The sequence below is a fragment of the Petaurus breviceps genome, unplaced genomic scaffold (genome assembly GCF_028583685.1).
Source record: "Petaurus breviceps papuanus isolate PSGF00001 unplaced genomic scaffold, PetGlider_PUasm1.0 90721, whole genome shotgun sequence".
Lineage (NCBI taxonomy): Eukaryota > Metazoa > Chordata > Mammalia > Diprotodontia > Petauridae > Petaurus > Petaurus breviceps.
This window is the reverse complement of record NW_027187322.1, coordinates 2,906,786-2,926,564: the sequence shown is the minus strand read 5'-3', so window position 1 is coordinate 2,926,564 and position 19,779 is coordinate 2,906,786. Positions and strand designations below refer to the sequence as shown.

At 49.5% G+C, this 19,779-nt stretch overlaps 3 protein-coding genes across 3 annotated transcripts in view; 1 reads left to right on the top strand and 2 right to left on the bottom strand.

The window, feature by feature from the left end:
* Positions 1–888, top strand: part of CATSPER1 (cation channel sperm associated 1) — a 6,471-nt gene extending 5,583 nt beyond the window's left edge. The window contains exons 8-9 of the mRNA XM_069066118.1: positions 439–667; positions 757–888. Of these exons, the coding sequence (XP_068922219.1) occupies positions 439–667; positions 757–783 (256 nt within the window). The 3' untranslated portion in view covers positions 784–888. The remainder of the gene's footprint in view (positions 1–438; positions 668–756) is intronic.
* A 2,329-nt stretch (positions 889–3,217) lies between these two features.
* On the bottom strand, positions 3,218–5,588 carry CST6 (cystatin E/M). The gene is made up of 3 exons (XM_069066090.1): positions 5,208–5,588; positions 4,429–4,548; positions 3,218–3,437 (listed from the first exon to the last, which is right to left on the bottom strand). The coding sequence occupies exons 1-3, from the start codon at positions 5,451–5,453 to the stop codon at positions 3,354–3,356; spliced, it is 450 nt and encodes a 149-aa protein (XP_068922191.1). The 5' UTR covers positions 5,454–5,588; the 3' UTR covers positions 3,218–3,353.
* Positions 5,589–19,352: 13,764 nt separating this feature from the next.
* The window catches only part of BANF1 (barrier to autointegration nuclear assembly factor 1), a 1,355-nt gene continuing 928 nt past the window's right edge, over positions 19,353–19,779 (bottom strand). Inside the window, exon 3 of the mRNA XM_069066117.1 lies at positions 19,353–19,777. Within this exon, the coding sequence (XP_068922218.1) occupies positions 19,633–19,777 (145 nt within the window). The 3' untranslated portion in view covers positions 19,353–19,632. The remainder of the gene's footprint in view (positions 19,778–19,779) is intronic.

Here is a 19,779-nt window from a genome sequence, read left to right as displayed (position 1 = left end):
AGTGTCAGAGCTGGGAGGGCCTTAGAACAGGGAGTGTCAGAGCTGGGTGGGGTCTCAGAGCATAGTAAGTCAGAGAATAGAGAAATAGCACTAGAAGACACCTTAGAACTTAGAACACGAACTGTCTGGGCTGGGAGCAGAGCCCCTCACTCTGGCCCAGGCCCTGGATCAGTACTTGACTCTCAAGGGCTCCTGAGCTCTGTCCAGCACCAGATGAGCAGGAGAAGGCCATGGGGGGGGGGGGCGCAGCTGCCTGTAACTCAGAAGCAGGGCCCAGGGAATGGAGGTTGGGGAGCTGAGGAGCTGGAGACGTAGACACACTGCCCACCCCACACACACCCCACACACAGAGCAGTACACAGCTCTGCATTTCTAGTCCTCTGTGATTTTAACAGACTCACTTCCCCTCTCTGGGCTTCAGTTAGCTCATCTGTAAAGCGGGAGCAAGAATCCTTGCCAAAGCTGCTGGAGGAGAGCTGGGGGTCCAGGGTCCCCCAGAGCTGGGGGCATGGGGTCTGCCCAGCTGAGAGCTGCTGTGCCCTTCTCTCCCAGACAGCAGGAAAAAATGTTCCACTACCTGAGGCTGATGGTGGCCGTAGAGCACTACCAGCAAGCCTTCCGCTCCCAGGCGGCTGTCGTCGATGAGATCATTGACACGGTGTTCCAGGTGAGCCAGGGTCGTTGGAGGGGGGCAGGGTGGGTGCAGTCCTCCTGTGGCTCCCCCTGACCCCCCCCACTTCCTGCCCTGCTGCCCAGGTCGGAGAAGAAGATTTCAAGAAGTGAAGAGAGGTCACCATGCAACTGGTAGAAGCCGTCTACCGCCCAGGCCCTCCTGGCCATGGGGACGGACATGGGCTCAGGACTGCCCGGGTGCCTGCTTTGCAATAGAGTCCTGAAGACTTTTCTAACCTCTTGTCTCCTTACTGGCTGGGAATCCAGTGGGGCTGGTGAGAGCATCTGGAGAGCCCCCAGAGCCCAGCTCCACCTGCCACCTGCCTGTGAGGGCCCCCCGCCCAGGGCTGTTTCTTCAGCAGGGGGCCTAGGCAGCCTGTGGCCAGAGCCTCAGCCCCAAACTCCAGTGGGCAGACAAGAGCAGCTAGGGGAAAAAGCTGGCTTTCAAGAGACCTGGAAGCTTGTGCCCTGCAGCAATCCGGTGAGGAAAGTGAGGCAGACAGAGGAAGTGACTTGCCTGGGGTCACACAGCTAGTGAGCCTCTGAGGCCAGATTTGAACTCCAGCGTTCCCAACTCTAGGCCTTGCCCTCTATCCGGCTGCTAGGGAACAGCAGACATTTCCCAGGTGAAACGGGCTGTTGTGGACAGGAGGTAGGGAGATCTCCTAGGAGGGCTTCAAGGAGAGGCTAGGGGACTCAGGTCAGCCTATGATTGGCCATCCCTGATGCCTCAAGCTGAGCATCTGCTCCTTGGCACCTGGAAGGTGAAGACGACGGGCAGCAGAGAGCCAAGATGGCACTTCTGCAGTGGGGGCTAAGGAAGGCCGAAGGCCCATGCTCCCCTTTGGAGACATCGGTGTGCCCTGCCCTGACTGACAAACCAGGTGGGGAGGACGCCCATACACGGAGGGGGATTGGCCCCAACTCTCCCAGGACCAGGGAGCAGGGAGGACAAGGATCTGTGTCTTCAGAACCCTGGTGACTCAAGATCATTCCCAAGGCCCAGGTGTCACCTGGGCCTGAGTTACTTGTCACCAGGCCAGGCTAGTGTTGTGCCAAATTCCATTCTCTGCCTGATGCCCAGAGAAGCCAGTGATGAAAACAGTCCTCCCTACTCCTTCCCAGGGGCCCAGCCCGAGTCGGCTCCCTCAAGGCAGAGGCCCCACCCATAGATGCTTCCACCCTGCAGGTGACCTGTGCTAGGTGTGAAATACAGTGGCGGCTAGTCAAGGGTGGCACGCTGGGCCTGGGACTGGCCCTGGCATGGCGGGATGCTAGAGAGGAGACTGAAGGGGGTTCACTGGGCTGGGAGCAGAGGGAGGAGTCAGGCCAGTGACACAGCTGGGATCTAGCAGCTGAAGCATCTACTCTGCTGCTGTGGGACATCTGCTCCTCGACTGACTGAATGAGGGACTTGGATTCACTGCTAGGGTCTCAGGCCATGAGCCTGTAACTCAGAACGGCTTGGGTTTGACCCATTCAGTGAGGGCTTATTAAGCACCTGCTGTATACTGGGCCCAATGCTTAGGTAGGATAAGACCCAGCTCCTGCCCTCGGGCTTACACATCAGAGTTGTAGGGTACAAGGAAGAATAAAGGAAAAGGAATAGGGGACTATGTGGTATGAAAAGGCAGGATCCTAGCAGAAATCTGAGAAGAGGCCATTGAGCTGGGGAACAGGAGAGGCTTCAGGGAGGAGGGAGTGCCAGAATCCAGGGGGCCCCCACCACAGGAGCCCCCCCATCATCTGTTTCAGGGGCTCCCCAATGCATCCTGGGGGTTTCCTTCCAATGTTCCGTTATTGGGCCTAGAAGACTCAAACTATCTCTGCCCCCCACCCTGTAACTCTGCCTAGAATTCCACCATTAGAGCCCTGTTCCTGGAGGTCAGTGGTGAAACAATGAGCACTGTCATGAATTGGGAGAGCAGGGTCTTCAGGAGACTTCAGAGGGTGTATCTTTGGAGGCACCAAAGGTGCAAAGGGCATGGAGGGCTCCAGCATCAAGGGTGGAGGGGACAGGCTCGCAAGGGCTGGAGAGGGGAATCCTACAGGAGAGGACCTGCTGAGCATGCTCCCCTTCCCCACCTCCGCTTTGGCTTGCCCCGACTGGGCCAGTATTTCCTCTTTGCCCCATGGGTTGTGTGGTTGCCTGTGTACATGTACACGTGTCCAGCTGTCTCCAGGCACGGTGGGGACAGGTGAAAGGGATAAATGTGATTCTTGACTAGGGAATTTTTCCTGTCCCCACGATGAAGTTCTCAGGAGACCCCTCTTCCCAAAACTCTCCATGGGAGAGAGAGATTCAGTGCTGTTGCCCTGGAGGGTGGGGAGAGGCAGAGCGGCAGGCCTCCCTTGGTTCCCTCTTCCATCAGGACGTACACTCATCGAAAGCCAGGCTGTTTTTAACCTTTGACTGTATCCCCAGTCCTCGACACAAAGCTCTAAATGTTAATATTTCCTGGGAGAGACTTGTCCCCTCTTCCCCCTGCCCCAGTCCCTAGATTGGGGGTCTCAGTGGAGCTGGGAAAAGTGAGCAGAGAAGGAATTGCTTTATCCATTTATTCAGACAGATGTGGCCACTGTTCAGTTACAGGGTCCTAGGAAGATCCGTCCACCCTCAGCCCACCCCTGCCTTTCTCTGCAGAGCAGGCTGGTGTATACTGACACAAGTCAGGGCTTCCTTAGACTGGCGTACATGACATCTGCTGAACGCTGCTGTGATTTGTCCAGGGAACCACCAGGACTTCAAAGTGACATTGTAGTTTCTAAGGAAACAGACAAACCCACAAGATGGTGAAGGTCCTCCTTCTCCCCAGGCCCTCTGCCCATCCCAGACCTTCTCTCCTTTCCCTGGATTAGATTGGGCAAAGCCCTCCCTGCCTGCCCCCAGGGGACTCAGCAGAGGTCAGGCATCTTCTCCAGTAGCACAGAAAGGCAATTTCGGAGGGGGGGGGGAATCAGGAATCCCTTTGACAATGAACTCATCTGTTCTCAGCCTGGAGAGTTCTAGGGAGAGAGGACCCTCTGCCTGAACTGAGAAGGGAAGCCAAGGCTGGCCTGACCAGAACCTGTGGTTCTCCAACTACAGACTCACCCCATATTGGGCCCTCTTTTCCCCTCCAGAGGATGGGGGAAAGTGATGCTAAGACCCTTCCAATCCTAACTGCCCCAGGCAGAATTATCAGGCCATAGCTGTAGGGCTGGAAGGGACCTGAGAGGTCCTCTTACAGGAGGGAGCAGTGAGGCCCAGAGAGGGGAAGGGAATGGCCAGAGGCTCCCATATAGGAAGTAGCAGGGTTCAGATTTGAACTTAGCTCCTGTGAATTCACTTGGCCATGTCCCATTCCCCAGCTGTAATTGCTTCCTGTGCCCAGCCCCTCCTCCACTGCCCAGGAATCGGGGTGACTCAGAAGCCGCTGGCACTTCAGGCCTAAAAGCTTCCCAAGGCCAAGGATCTTCCCTGGGGGGGGGGGGGCTGCTGCCAATGTGGGGAGAGGCAGGGACAGCCCAGCCTGACAAAGGTCTGACCTTGCGGATCCTTCTTGGGTAGTGAGACAGCTAGGCAAATGCAGACAGACAGACATGGACACAATGACCGACAGATGGACACACACACACAGACAGACTGGCAGATGGAGATGGCATTCTTGGGACAGGACATTCAGGAAACACCTCTGTCTGGGGTCAGATGCCCAGCCTGCCATCTCAGGAGCCCTCCCTCAAGGCTCTACCAGGCCGGGCCCTTGTGGTTCTTACCTCCTCTTCTGTGGAAAAGGGGCAGCCGGCCATCCTCGCTCCGTCCAGGGTGTCCAGATCTTTGCGGCACTCCGTGCTTCCCATCTCCACAGTCAGAAAGTATTTGACACCAGACACGAGCTAGGCACAACATTCCCTCCCTCAGGCTGGCTGCCCAGTAGGCAAGCACCACCCCCTCCCCAGTCTGGAAGGGACCCCTCCAAGGTCATTTGATCCAAGCCACAAGTAACTTACAATCTGTGCCACAAAGGCTCCAGCAGGAACTTGGCTAGGCTCTACTAGAAGAGCTTCAGGGCTGGTGAGCTCACCACTGTCCCGGGGCCTCCCCAGGCGGCCCACTTTGGACCCTTTTAAGGATTTAAGGTTTTTCCCACATGGAGCCTCAAGCCTTCTCTTCCCAACTCCAGCAAATGCTTCTCTTAGTCAAAGTATCCTGCAGACCCTTTTCCAGGGTTCCCACAGTCCTGTTCGTCTTACAAGTCTGCCCCAAAAGGACAAAGAGGCAGGAAAGGGCCAACAGAAAAAACACAGAAATGGACACCTCCAAGGGCCACAGACAGAGCAGCCTTGAAACCCTGAGGGGAGCCTGACCAAACCAGCTGACTTCAGACCCCTCCCCTCTCACCAGGGCCTCTGAGACTGGCACCAGAGCACAGCTGACTTGGGGGCTTCCTCCTCCTGCTCCCAGAGCCCTGCTTTCCAGGCTGGACCTGGCTTCTGCCAAGCCTCCCAGTCCCCAGACTCACCTCTGTCCTCCCAGCCTGGCCTGGTACCCTTACCTGCCTCTCGGCTTTCATGATTTTGGAGTCTCGGAAATAGTACACGCTGTTGTGACCCTTGTTGAAGGTTTCCACAGCAAACTGGGTAACCTTCTTCACCTCTGGGTCTGAGGTGGACATTGGTGTCCGGGAACCCAGCATGTTCGCTGGCTGAGGAGGCTTGCTGTCAGGACTGCCCCCCTCGTCTCCATGGGCCAAGGGCAGGGTCAGGGAGGTGACACAGAGCACCAGCAGGGACAGCAACATCGTGTGCAATTCGGCAGGGCCTTGGGGAGCACAGGTGAGCAGGCCTGGCCAGGAGGGTCTTTTACCTGCTCTGGGAGCCCCACCCCTGGGCCAGGTGCTAGAGCATCTCGGAAAGTTCCCTCCTCCTCCTCCTCCTCCTCTTCTTCCTCCACTGCAGGTAGAAGGCCCCACCCCTTAGAGCTGTCAGACAGGTCTTGGACATCATTCCTCCCCAGCCTCAGGGCCTGGATGGAAACTCTGCCTCTGCCCTCCCTTCCTCCTCCTAGGACACAACCCTGCAGTCCTTGGGGTGGGGAGGATGAGGGGACTCAGCCCCCACCCCTGCCCAGAGTGCTAGGAGCAGGAAGCCAGCTCCCTCATTTCAGGGCTCTCTCCCATCCCTCACATACTTACTATTTCCCCCAGCTACATGGAAAACCAACTTTTAACATTCATTTTTAAAGCTTTGAATTCCAAATTCTCTCTCTCCCTCCCCCATCCTCCTCATTGAGAAGGCAAGCATTCAATATAGGTTATACATAGGTAGTCTTGCAAAACATTTCCATAATAGTCACGTGAAAGAAAATATAGACTCCCAACCCCCCCCACCCCAAAACCTCAAGAAAAATAAAGTAAAAAAAAGTCTGCTTCCCTCTGTATTCAGACACCATCAGCTCTTTGGGGATGCAGAGCATTTTTCATCCTAAGTCCTTCAGAGCTGTCTTAGATGGTTGTGTTGCTGAGAACAGCTAAGTCCTTCACAGCTGATCATCTTACAATGTTGCTGCTACTGCGGACACAGTACACTTCACTTTGCATCAGCTCATGTTAGTCTTTCCAGGTTTTTCTGAGGGCTTCCTGATCATTTCTCATAGCACAGTAATATTCCATCACAATCATATACCACAATTTGTTCAGTCATTCCCCAATTGATGGGCATTCCCTCAATGTCTAATTCTTTGCCCCCAGAAAAGAGCTGCTATAGATATTTTTTTTTACCTATAGGTCCTTTTCCTTTTTGTTTTTTAATCGTTTGGGGATAGGAATCCAATAGTGGTATTGCCAGGTCAAAGGCTAGTAGGCATGGTTTTATAGACCTTTGGGCATAGTTCCAAATTGTTCTACGTAATGGTTGAATCAGTTCACAACTCCACCAACAATGCTTTAATGTCTCATTTTTCCCACATCCCCTCCTATATTTGTCATTTTCCTTTTCTGTCCTATTAATCAATCTAATAGGTATGAGGTAGTACCTCAGAATTGTTTTAATTTTCATTTCTCCAATCAATGAGTATTTTTTCATATGACTAAAGATAGCTTTGATTATTTCATCTGAAAACTCTTCATCTCTTTTGCTCATTTATCATTTAGGGAATGTCTTTTTAAAAGTTTGACTCAGTTCTCTATGTGTTTGAGAAATGAGACCTTTATCAGAGAAACTTGCTTCAAATTTTTTTTTCAGTTACTACTGCTCATACTTCCCTCCATCACACCCCCCCATTTCTTCTGTTCTCTCTCTCCTTTCGCCCTGTCTCTCCCCAACCTTCCTTCCCTTCTGTCACCTCCTCTCCCCTTCTTCTTTCCCTTCCCCTCCTCATTTCCTATAGGCTAAGATGATTTCTATACCCAAAGAGTGCATAGGTCACTCCTTTGGGCCAGTTATGCTCAGAGTAAGGTTCCCTCACTTCCCCTCATTTCTCCCCTCTTTCCCTCCACTAAAAACACTTTTTGTTGCCTCCTTTATATGAAATAATTTGCCCCACTCTACCTCTTCTTTTCCCTTTCTCCCAGTACATTCCTTTCTCCCCCCTTGAATTTATTTTTTAGATATCATCTCTTCATATTCAACTCACACCTATGCCCTCTATATACTCCTTCTTTCTGCCCTAATGAGAAAGTTCTTATGAGTCACAAGGATCATCTTCCCATGTAGGAATGTAAACCATTTTAACCTTATTAAGTCCCTTATGATTTTCCTTTCCTGTTTATCTTTTTATGATTCTCTTGAGTCTTGTATTTGAAAGTCAAAAGTCAAATTTTCTATTCAGCTCTGGTCTTTTCATCAAGAATGCCTGAAGTCCTCTATTTCATTGAATATACATTCTTTCCCTGAAGGATTATACTCAGTTTTGATGGGTAGGCTATTCTTGGTTGTAATACTAGTTCCTTTGCCGCCAGAAACATCACATTCCAAGCCCTCCAATCCTTTAATATAGATGCTACTAAATTTTGTGTTATCCTGACTGTGGCTCCATAATACTTGAATTGTTTCTGACTGCTTGCAATATTTTCTCCTTGACCTGGGAACTCTGGAATTTGGCTATAATATTCTTGGCAGTTTTCATTTTGGGATCACTTTCAGGTGATGCGTGGATTCTTTCAATTTCCATTTTATCCTCTCTTCTACAATCTCAGGGAAGTTTTCCTTGATAATTTCTTGAAAGACTATGTCTAGGTTATTTTTTTTGATCATGGCTTTCAGATAGTCCAATAATTCTTAGATTATCTCTCCTTGACCTATTTTCCATGCCAGTTGTTTTTCCAATAAGACATTTCACATTTTCTTCTATTTTTTTTCATTCTTTTGTTTTTGTTTTAATGTTTCTTGCTTTCTCATAAAGTCATTAGCTTCCATTTGCTCAATTCCCATTTTTAAGGAATTGTTTTCTTCAGTGACTTTTTGTGCCTTTTTTCCATTTGGCCAATTCTGCTTTTTAAGGCATTTCTTCTCCTCGTTGACTTTTTGTACCTTTTACCATTTGGCCCAATCTGTTCTTTAAGGTGTTATTTTCTTCAGTATTTTCTGTGTCTCCTTTACCAAACTGTTGACTTGTTTTCCATGATTTTCTTGCAACACTCTCATTTCTCTTTCCAATTTTTCTTCTACCTCTCTTACTTGATTTTCAAAATCCTTTCTGAGCTCACAATCAATTCATACTTTTTTCTTTGAGGTTTTGGATGTAAGAGTTTTGATTTGGTTATCTTTTTTCTGAGTGTATGTCTTGATCTTCCTTGTCACCATAACGACTTTCTGTAGTCAGAGGGTTTTTTTTTCCTGTTGTTTGCTCATTTTCCAGCCTATTACTTGACCTTTAACTCTTTGCTAAAGTAGGGCCCTGCTTTTAGGGTGGCGTGTTTACTGTCCCAAGCTTCAGAGGTTTTGTGTAGATGTTTTCAGAGATATTCCTGGGGACCTGTAAATTTTCAGTTCTTTCAAGGTGCTATGATCTAAGGAGAGGTGTTTACTCCTCTCCTGGTCTGTGCTCTGGTCTTTGAGCAACCACGCTCTCTCTTATGCCCTGGCATAAGGACCCTGTGACGAGGGTCCCATCCCTTTAGTGACCTTATATCTTTCTGTTCTCTCCTTCCATTGCACCCTCTGGAATGCCTGTTTTGTTGTTAATAAAACACCCTTGAATCAGACTTGTGGTGACTATCTCTCCCTAAAACGACCAGGTTTAAATTTTATATTCGACTGTCTGTGTGCTCTCCTCACTGCCAACCTCCTTCCACACATACAACCAAGAAAATTTGAGCCCTCTGAGGACAGTCCCTGTTGAGTTTTTCTCTTTATATCCCAAACACCTAGCGGGTGCAGTTGGGTAGTGCAGGGCACAGAGCACTAGGCCTGGAGTAAGGAAGACTCATCTCCTTGAGTTCAAATCCGGCCTCAGACACTGACTAGTTGCATGACCCTGGGCAAGTCCCTTCATCCTATTTGCCTCAGTTTCCTCACCTGTAAAATGAGCTGGACAAGGAAATGGCAAACCCCTCTAGTGTCTTTGCTAAGAAAATCCCAAATGGGGTCACAGAGACTCAGACATGACTGAAAATGACTGAACAACACCATCTAACACAGTGCCTGGAACATAGCAGGGATGTTCTCAAAGCCTGTCATTGGTAAGTGGCAGAGCCAGAAATTTCACTGAGTTCTCTGATCTTCTACTTGCTATCTTTCCTGTGCTTCCACTCTCACCAAACGTGTTCTGAGCCTGGGAGCCAAGGACTGAGCTGCTGCCTTCCTGTATGACTTCCTTTCTCTGGACCTCAGTTTACTGATCTGTAAAATGAGAGGGCTGCAGTAAATGGCCTCAAAGGACACTTTCAGCTCTAAGTCTATAGTCCCAGGATTTACTGTACATTCCATCACCCTCTACCAAGCCCAGGCGTAGAAAACAGATGTGATGCAGAGTGGGCAGCTGCCAAGGTTGTTGCCTTAAAGGGACTGAAGGAGCAAAGCGTGGTGAGCCACTGGCCAGCCGTTCCCTGTGGAGGCAGAGGCTGGGCTGGGCCCCAGAACAGATGAGACACTGAGGGAGGTGACTGGCTCCTGGGGAGGCCAAGTGAGTCAATCAAACATGCTTTGACCACACGCGTTCCTGAGGTCTGTGTTCCTCTTGGGTTCCTTGGGTCGAGGCCTAGTCCAGGCACCCCATGAGATCTCTTCCCCTTCATATCAACTCTAGGCGAATTCCTGGTCCAAGAAATCTGGGTTAGTCCGGAATTTGACTGGTCCTACACAGAGCAGAACACTTAGTGTGTGACCCTGAGCTAGAGACCTCCTCACTCTGGGCCTCAGTTTCCCTAGTGGTAGAGCACCAAGGGACAGATTCGTTGACCTTCAAGGTGCCTATAGTCCATGATTTACTAGGATGGCCAGGTCATTCCAAGTCCCTGGGAGGCTGAGCACTGGACTGAGAGTCAAGAGAGCTGGAAAGACGTGTGACACAGCCACTCGCTGGCTCAGTGCCCTTCCCTCTCCCGGGCCCCACTTCTCCGGCTATAAAGCAGGAATCATGGCCCCTGTGCTCTCCACGTTATAAGGCAGGCCCTTTGCAGACGGGGACGCCACAGGGACGCCCGCACTTGAGCACTATTGTTGTTCTGTGGTCCCCCTTCCCCCACCCCCATGGTCCTGCATCTCCCTCCAGATGGCCAGTCAGGGCTTCTAAAGTGCTGGCACGAGCCCAGATGGCAGGTTTAATGAGGGTCTCCAGCACCAAGGGGCAGCGGTAACCTGGGCAGGGTGCAGCCCCCCCCCCCACATTGAGATTCACTAACACTCATTGTCTGCTATCAGAGAGGGCAGGGCCTGAGGAGAAGAGACCCAAGACAGACATATGAGAGGGGCCTTTACAAGAAGGGGGGTGGAACTGAAACTGAATGGGAGTGTACAAGTCCTAGCTGTGTTACTGGAGCATGGGGTACCTCTCCATGCCTCAGTTTCCCCATCTGTTCAATGAGAAACGTGTCCCTGCTGGCACAAATAGCCCAAGTGTGGACAGGGGTCAGCCGTGGATCTTGGCACCACCTCTAAACAGCAGGGGTTTCCCAACAACCCACAATCCTGGGAACAGCTGGTGGGATTCTCTGGTCTGGGGCCTCTTTGGACTCAGCTTGTCCTTCCAATGAAGGGGGCTTGGGGAAAGGGAGGGAGTCACTTGGCCTAGCCTGGTCTCAGGCGGTTCAGCCCCAGGAGCACTTTTTGTACCAGTCAAGAGAGGGGAAGGTTCACCTTGGGGAGGAGGTGAGACTCCCTAGGAGGAGGCCACGGAATGAGGCAGCCCTGAATTTCCCCACCCTTCAATAAAAGCAAAAGCCATTTCCCAATTAATAAGTGCTCAAAGGACACAGGCCTCAGCCTCCTGCAATATCACTGCTCACACCTCAACAAAACCTGACTCTGGACTTTTCTATCTGCTTCCTCAACTTCTGCTCACAAGGGGCTGCAGGGAGACAGCCAGCTGAGCTGCCTGTGTTCATTTCAAGTTGACACCATCTAAGCCCAACTGGTCAGCCTCAGACTGTGTAGCTGTGTGACCCTGGGCAAGTCACTACACCCTGTTGGCCTCAGTTTCCTCATCTGTAAAATGAGCTGGGGGAGGAAATGGCAAATCATTCCAATTGCCAAGAAAACCCCAAATGGCGTCCCAAAAAGCCAAATGATTGAAACAAAATCTCAACTGGGCCCTATTATAGCAAGACAATTCTTTTTTTTTTTTTTTAATCATTTTTTCACTTAACAAATGTTTATTTTCTCTCCCTCTTCCCTCCCCATCTCCCCACCGGATAAACACACATGCCTCTCTCAGGCTTCATCATCTTACTATCAAGGCAATCCTTTTACTCCTCCATGAGAGATCTGCTATCTCCATCTGCACAGGGGTGGCTCCCAGCCTCCCACATGTGGGCAGCTGAGATTAGATAACATCAGCTGGCTGTGAATCCCGGCAGTTCAGGGGGGTCACTTCCTCCAGCTCAGTTTCAGTTGGTTGCGAGCAGAAGAAAAGACAGGGTGGTAGGAGTGATCTGCCATTGTGTCTTGTTGGGGTGTGAGCAGTGATGAGACAGGGCCCGAGGGGGTCCAGAGCAGAGACTAGTGTGGGGGCCGGGCAGCAGACTTCCATGTAGTCATAGAGGCAGCTGGGCCCAGGTTAGGAAGACCTGAGCTAAAAGGCAGTGTCAGACTCATCAGAAGTGTGACCCTGGACAAGTCACTTCACCACAGTTTCTTCCACCATAAAATGAGTATAAGGGTAGCACTCACTTCGCAGGGCTGTTGTGAGGATTAAATGGGCTAATATTTGAGAAATGCCTGGCACATAGTAGGTGTTTTAGAAATATTCCCTTTCTCCTCCCCCCCATTAGAAGGACCTTGCCTCTTAGTGAGCTCTCATGAGCAACCTCTTCTCCCTCTCTCTTCGTCTCCTAAAGCTTGGCCGTCAATCTCGTCCTCTCCTCCTCTGGTCCAGTGCCCTTGTCTAGTGCCCTAGCTGCTCCTCCTGGCAGACGTCCCTTCAACCGGCATCTTTCTCTCTAATCTTCAGCCTCTTCCTATCTACCAGTTCGGTCTCCACTGCCATCCAGACCCTGCCTTCCCCACCCCAGCTACCTGTGCCCGGGTCTCTCTGCGTCTTCTCCTCTCCTTTACTTCTCAGCCCTCTGCATTCACACTTCCAGCCACACCACTCAACCCAAGCTGCCCGCAGTCAAGGCCACCGATGCACTCTTCCTGGCCAAAGGAGCACAGTGGGCAATCTTAATTCTTCTTGATTGACAGCTCTCTCTCACTTGGTGACTTCACCAGCTCCCAAGGATTCAATGATATCTCTGCTCAGAAGACTCCCAGGCCTGTATCACTGCTCACTGGACATCTCCAATTGCATGTCCTGTAGACCTCTTAAACCCAATGTGGCCAAGACTGACTTCATGATCTTTCCCCCCAACCCTCACCCTTTCCCAGCTTCCCTTGTTTCTGCTGAGGGTCACACCAGTCTGCCTCCTGGCTCTCCCACTCTCCCCCATCCAGTCAAATGTCAAATATGGCCATTTCTCACACTGACCTATCACTTTCCACTCATGAGGCTACCACATCAGGAGCCTTGAACATTTCAGTTGCCTCCTGATTGACCTTTTCACTCCCTCAAGTCTCTCCCCTCCCCACTCCCTATTTTTGCCTCCTAGAATCTCATTTCTTTCCAAATTCTGTTCAAGGACCACCTTTTACTACATCATGCACACACGCCGAGAGCGCACACAGGCGCACACACACTCACACACACACACACACACACACACATTGATTCATGCCCTTCCCCTAGAAAATTCATTTTGTGTTTGTCTTATATATATTTTCTATGTCCTCCCTCATGAGAATGAAAGCTCCTTGAGGGCAGTGTCTAGAATATAGAAGGTATTTAGTAAGTGCTTGTTGATTAAGTGTAAGAGAAAAGCAAAGGAAAACAATTTTGAGGCTTCAATTCACACTCAACACCTTGGAAAAGATAGCAGAAGATGGGAATAGTCAATACTGGAGGGTGTATGGGAAGACAGGCTAGGGCAGCTAGGTGGTAACACAGTGAATAGAGTGCCAGGCTTGGAGTTCAAATCCAGTCTAAGACACCTACCAGCTGTGAGAAAGTCACTTAGCCCTGTTTGCCTCAGCTTTCTCATTTGCAAAATGAGCTGGAGAAGGAGATGGCAAACTCCTCCAGTATCTCTGCCAAGAAAACCCCAAATGAGTCATGGAGAATGGGACACAACTGAACAAGAACAAGGGAACCCAGGACCTTAAATACCACATTGGAAGACTCAGGAAATGGCTCCCAGAGAGAGAGAAGGAAGGAACGAGCCACAGGCACCATGGAGTCGTGCTCCCTTCTTGAGATAATGTTCAGCAATGTGAGATCATTTGCCCGAGTTCACAGGGTCACAGGGGTGGGATTTGAAGCAGGTTTTCACTCCCAAAAGCAGTGCCCTCCCGCCTTCTGCCTCCTAAGTGGTCTGCTTGGGATTTAGACAAAGAAAAGTGAGTCCTAACCTGTGCCTCCCCAGCACTCAACCCAGCAATTCCACTCTGGGCCTTGGAAGAAGTCAAAGGCGGAAACAAGGGTTCCCCCATGTAGCAACACTCTCTGTGTGGTAAAGACCTGGCTGCAATGCGGGCCATAGTCAGGGAGGTGAGAGCCTTCTCTCCTCAGGGGCTCAAGGTCCCCAATTCTTCTCACTGATCTTCAGATGGCCTTTCCCATCCAGGCTGCTCTTCTCCAGGTGCTCTCTGCCTCATCCCTGTCCTCAGTCTGAGCTAGCCCCAAACATGAGGCGTCAGTCCTGTCTTGGACCGTTTGATGAGCCCCTGACCCTCAAATCTCTTGTAGAAGATCTATCGAGCCTCCTGCCATCTTCCCACCTTTTTCTAATCTCTCTTATTTCCAATGACTCCCCTTCATGCACTCTCCATTGCAGTCAGACTGGCCTGCTGGCTCTTCCCCATGCCTAGCAGTCCATGCCCCACAACCACATCTGGAATATACCCCCTTTTCAATTTGCCCTCCACAATTCCTGGCTTCTGTGGAAGCATCCTTCAGGCGGCATCTTCCTACAGGAGTCCTTTCCTACTTCTCTCTAGGTGAGGCTCTCTCTCCCATGATATGATTTTGTTACTTAGTGATAATTTGTATATGCTTGTGCACTTACTGTATACACTAGGAGATTGTAACCTCCTTGAGAAAAGGGCCAATTTGTTTTTTGACTTACTATGCCAGCCTGGCACACTTGTGAACCAGTAAGTGTTTGCTGGATGGAATAGTCTTGTAATTGTGAATTGGGTGGGGGGAGGGGTTAAATTCATAGATACAGAAAACATTTATGAAGTGTTACTGTATGCCAGACATTATATTAAATTACAAATACAGGCAAGCAAGATAGTCTCTGCCCTAAAGTAGCTTATATTCTACTGGGGAAAGATAACACAAAGAACTAGAAATTTCATCTTCCATTCAAAACTGTTAACACCATACTAAAGACTGCTCCAAATCATTAGCTATAAGAGGAATGGAAATCAAACAATTTGAAGGTTTCACCTAACAGCAAATCACCAAGGATGACAAAAGATGGGAAGTCAGTGTTAGAGGGGATGGGAAAGATCGGCATGAGAACACACTGTATTGGGCGGGGAGGACAATGAATGAAGTATATCTATCTAAAATAGACTTTCATTAGTAAAGGGAAAGGGAATAAGAGAGGAGGGGTGATAGAAGGGAGGGCAGACAGGAGGAAGGGGTAATCAGAATGCATGCCATCTTGAGGTGGGGGAGGGGAGAGATGTGGAGAAAACTTGGAACTCAAAATCTTGTGGAAATGAACGTTGAAAACTAAAGCTAAATAAATAAATAAACCCTTTTACTTAAAAAAAAGTTTTACAGAAGAATCACCATTTCATAGAGTACAATCCTTTTTCTCCCATTCTTCATATATGGATATGTTCATTTTGTTGATATTTTCAAATTCTTAACAAAAATTTTTTAAAAGAATGTACTTATTTGATCAAAAGGGTTTTATAAAAGGATGTAAGAAGGAAAAATTGCTTACATATATCCAGCAATCAGGATACTATATAATAAATTGCTATAAAGTGGGAAAAAATTAGACTTTCATTGATCTCTTTTGCTGTTTTGATATCCCCTGGATTTCTCCCTAAATTTCCCTTTCCCCTTCCCAGAGAGCCATCCCTAATAATAAACACTTTTTCTAAAAGAGGAAGAGAAAGAAATTCAGCAAAAACAATCAACATATTGAACAAAATCTGACCTTCTCTGCAATGTTCCACAGCCATGAACCCCACTTCTCTCTTCTCTGGGCCAGTCACCCCTGTTCTTCATTCCAGGGCATTCAGTTTGTTTTTTTTTTTTACTGTAACCAATGGTTTCATTTCACTCTTATTTGCACTCTAATGTCCTATTTACTCCTGTGCCATGAGCTTTTGTTACTTCAGGTGCTTCTGGGATATCTTTTTCTTTTGAGCAGCCTCCTCTTCTGGTTTAGGAACAATTTGTTCCTTCTCAGTAAGTATCATCTCAATATGGCAGGGAGAACTCACTATGGGTTGATTCGAGCATGAGTCCTGTAAGTATGCCGTCGCATTTTGGGAGACTTGTTAACCTGGATATGCTCAATGACAAGAGAATCCCCATTCAGACCCTTCAGTTCGGCATTACTCTGTGCATTGTTAAGCACATGCAGCAAGAATTCAGCACTCTTTGGGCCACTGACCCTGTGTCCAACCCCATTGCTTAGTCTGGGTGATCCTGCCAACTGCCCCATCATATCGACGGAAGGAACGCACTCTTTCTTCAATGTGACATCTTTCAAACACTTGGTAGCTTTTCGGATATGCAAGCCCTTGATAGCTTGGGCCGTTTCATGGGTGTTCTTGAAGTGGACCCAGAGATTTGAACCCCTTGACTTGCATGATTTTGTGGGATTTTCTGGACCAAGAGAGCACCTCACCATTTTGAATGATTCCCTAGGACAGCTCAAAGGAAGAGCCACAACATTGTTTGGTGGCAGCTCTTCCCATTCCCATTGTTGCCTTCCTGGTTGTGCTGACTGCCCTCTACATCAGTTCATGTAAATCCTTCTATGCCTCTCTGTTTTCATGGTTTCTTACAGCACAATAATATTCCTTTATATTCATGCACCAGAAATGTGCTTAGCTGTTCTCCAACTCATGAGTACCTACTTTGTTTCCAGTTCTTTGCTATCACAAAAAGGGCTGCTATATTTGGGGGTCTATGGAGCCTCTCTTTATCACTGACCCCCTTGAGGTATATGCCAAGCACATTGATACACTGTTGATGAAGCTGTAAACTGGAAAGCAATTTGGATTTAAGCAAAGTGATACCAGAGATGCCAGTCCTAGGCGTATTTTCCAAGTGATACAAAGAAAGGCTCCACAGACACCAAAATATTTATAGCCACCCTTTTTGTGGTAGCAAAGAACCAGAGACAGAATAGGTGCCCATCAGTCAGAGAAAGGCTGAGTAAATTCTGTTACATGATTATAATTACAGCATATTACTATGCTGTAAGAATGTTGAAAACAGAAGCATGGGAAAATTTATATGAACAAGTGCAAAGTGAAGCAAGAAGAATCAGTTAGATAATAGCTACAACGAAGCTGTCTTAGGAGAACAACCACAATAAAAGAACCAAAAATGAATGCTGAGAAACGATGATGCCAAAGCAGACCCCGAGGAGAGATGAGAATGCGGCTCCCTCCCCTCTCTGCAGGCTGTGGGAGGGGAACACCGCACGTGTCCCACTTGGTTCATGCCTTCACTAGTTTTCCCGAATTATCTTTTCTTCTTTATTATAGGGATGGCTTATACAGTGGGAAATATAGGGGAGGTTAAAAAAACTAGATTAACGCACTTAAAAATCATCATAGCAGATTGTGTTTAACGTGTTAGTTTAACAAAATGTTTTCTGGATCTCAATTGTATTATATATATATATATGATTCTGCTTGTGTGAATTTGCTGGCTGGCTAAAATTGATTTGTAATCCCCAAATCCATACTCACAGTGCTTTCCTGGTCATTTGAGGACGTGTTCAGAGTGGCAAAAATATCCGAGTGGCCTGTCTCTGACATTCCCAGATGGGGCCAGACAAAGCCATAACACTCTGCCCTCTCATTTCTGCCTCACAATGTAAACAAATGTTCTTTTCCTCATCTATCTAGTTCTATAGTTCGGGGTTTGTGGGATTTTAGCATTTTTGTTTTTTTTGTTGGTGACTTTGCTGTCACTGCTTTGATTGGCCTGTGAAGTTACCTTGTCAGCAAAGGAAATGAGGGCAGTTCTAGGTTCTGAAACAACAGGGAAGGGCTCCTTGAGCCCCTTACATGTGTATGACACCTTTCATTGGACTAGCTCCCAGCAAGTAGGGGCCACATTCCTGCAGTCTTTGGGGATGCTGAAGGAGGGCTCCAGTAACTTAGTCAGGATATGGGGGGAAGTGGTTTGGCCAGCTCCCTGTGAACCTCCCCAGGTTCAACAGAGAAGAGACCTTGCCCAGTTACACCAAGAGTTCAAAATAGGACAAATCAAAAGTATGCCAGCAACTGATGGGGGGGCACTGAAAGGGTCAGGTTGGGCTAAGCTGGGGAGCAGAGTGGGTGCTCAGTCAATATTTGCCAGTGATGGAGCCCTGCCCTATCCTCACCTCCTGATGAACACGCCCTGCCTGGGATTCCTGTGGGCTTAGGATCAGATAACACCCCCTCCTTGGGCAGGGAACAGCAAGCTGCTGGCTCACCCATTCCCACAAGTCTCCCCAGAACTGTCCAACCAAACAAAGGTCCTTTGTTCTGTTGTCCCTCGGCCAGTGTCACACTTTCCAAGGCCATGCTCCAGGGTGCCAACCTCACAAGGAGCCACAGACCTTACTTGAGGTTCCCCCCCTCCCCCACAACAGAACACAGGGATCTGCAGTCACCTCCTTGTTTCACATGAACTTAACCCTGGCCAATAACCCGGAAGATACACACAGGCTCGACTCCTAGGCCCCTGTGTGTCTGGCCACCTCTGCTTGCAACCTCAAGGAAGAATCAGTCCCAACACTTTGCTCAATCTCTCTAGTGTAGTCACATAACACGACCACACAAAAAGCAGAGAACAATATACACCAGTGTCTAATAAACAGAGACTGTGGTGTAAGCATGGGTTTCAGGTTACAGAAAGCAGAAAAAAAAAAATCAGTGTGGGTTGGAGTAATCAGGGAAGGCTTCCTGGAGGCAGTATGGCCTCATTTAGCCACAGGGACATTCCTCCTTCACCAGGGCACACAAAAAACCATCCTCCTCATAGAATCACAGGTCTAGGGCTAGGAGACACCCTGACAGAGCATGAGGAAGCCATAGTCCACAGAGTGAATTGCTTAAAGACACACTGGTCATAACAGAGGCAAAACACAGGATCCTTGCTTCTGAGCCACCTGAGCATGCAGTGAATAGAGCTGGATGGGAAGGTGTGTGTGTGTGTGGGGGGGTGCTGGGGTGCCGCCCTTCACAAACTTCTCTTCAGACAGTATGCCACTTTCTTTGGGCCAATCAGAGATGATGAGGCACTGTTCAGTAAAGCAACTTTTTCCTTGTTGGCTCCCACAGGCACCTGGGCTAGCTTGTTCTCTAGGTACCCCAAATACCCAGGTGTTTCCTTGTGCCTGGAACGTGGTTAAGACAGGAATGGTGCCTTCCTCAGCTTAGCCAGAAGCATCCCTGGGAGCGAGGGCAGACAGCTGGCCTCCCACCCTACCTAACCCAGCAGCCGTCCCTGGAGCTTGGCAGTCACTGCAACAGGTGATGGTGCCCCACGTCCTGGGCCTGTGCCCACCTTTTCTGACACTCGCTAGACTACTCTGTCTATTCCCAGGCGTGGCCACAGAACCCTGGGTCCTAGAAGGAAGTCCCAAAAACCTTCCCTCCCCCCAGCTAAGGAGCCTGACAGAGGCCACACCTGGGGGTGGCCAGGAGGGGGTTCCACTTTGGGCTGGTGGCCCATAAGAGCCGTGGGCCGGGTTAGCTTACTGGTCCAAGACCCCCTGCCCCCAGCACCCCTTGCACACAACTAAGACCACAGGTAAAGGCTGCGGACTTTATTGGTTTTAAAAAACTCTCTCCAACGGCAGTGAACGTCCTTATGCCAGATATCCAAAGGGCATAAAAGAGACCGCGAGTGGGGGCTGGGGGAGGGGGAGGCCCCTCCGGACCCACCCAGGAAAGCTAGGAACTATCGCCAGGGACTCACAGGAGGGGGCATGCTGAGGACGGCAGGGGGGCGTGTCTCTCTCCTTTCCTGTGGGGGTGGGGAGGGAGGGAAGGGCTCCTGGGGAGGGCGGGGGGGCCGGCCCCCCACAGGGCTCACAAGAAGGCATCACACCACTCCCGCAGGCAGCCGAAGCAGTCCCGGGACTGCTTGGCGTTGGCCCCGCACGTGTCTTTGAGCCACTCGCGGAACAGGTCTTCGTCCTTCTTCAGCACCAGGAACTGGCCCAGAACCACGTAGGC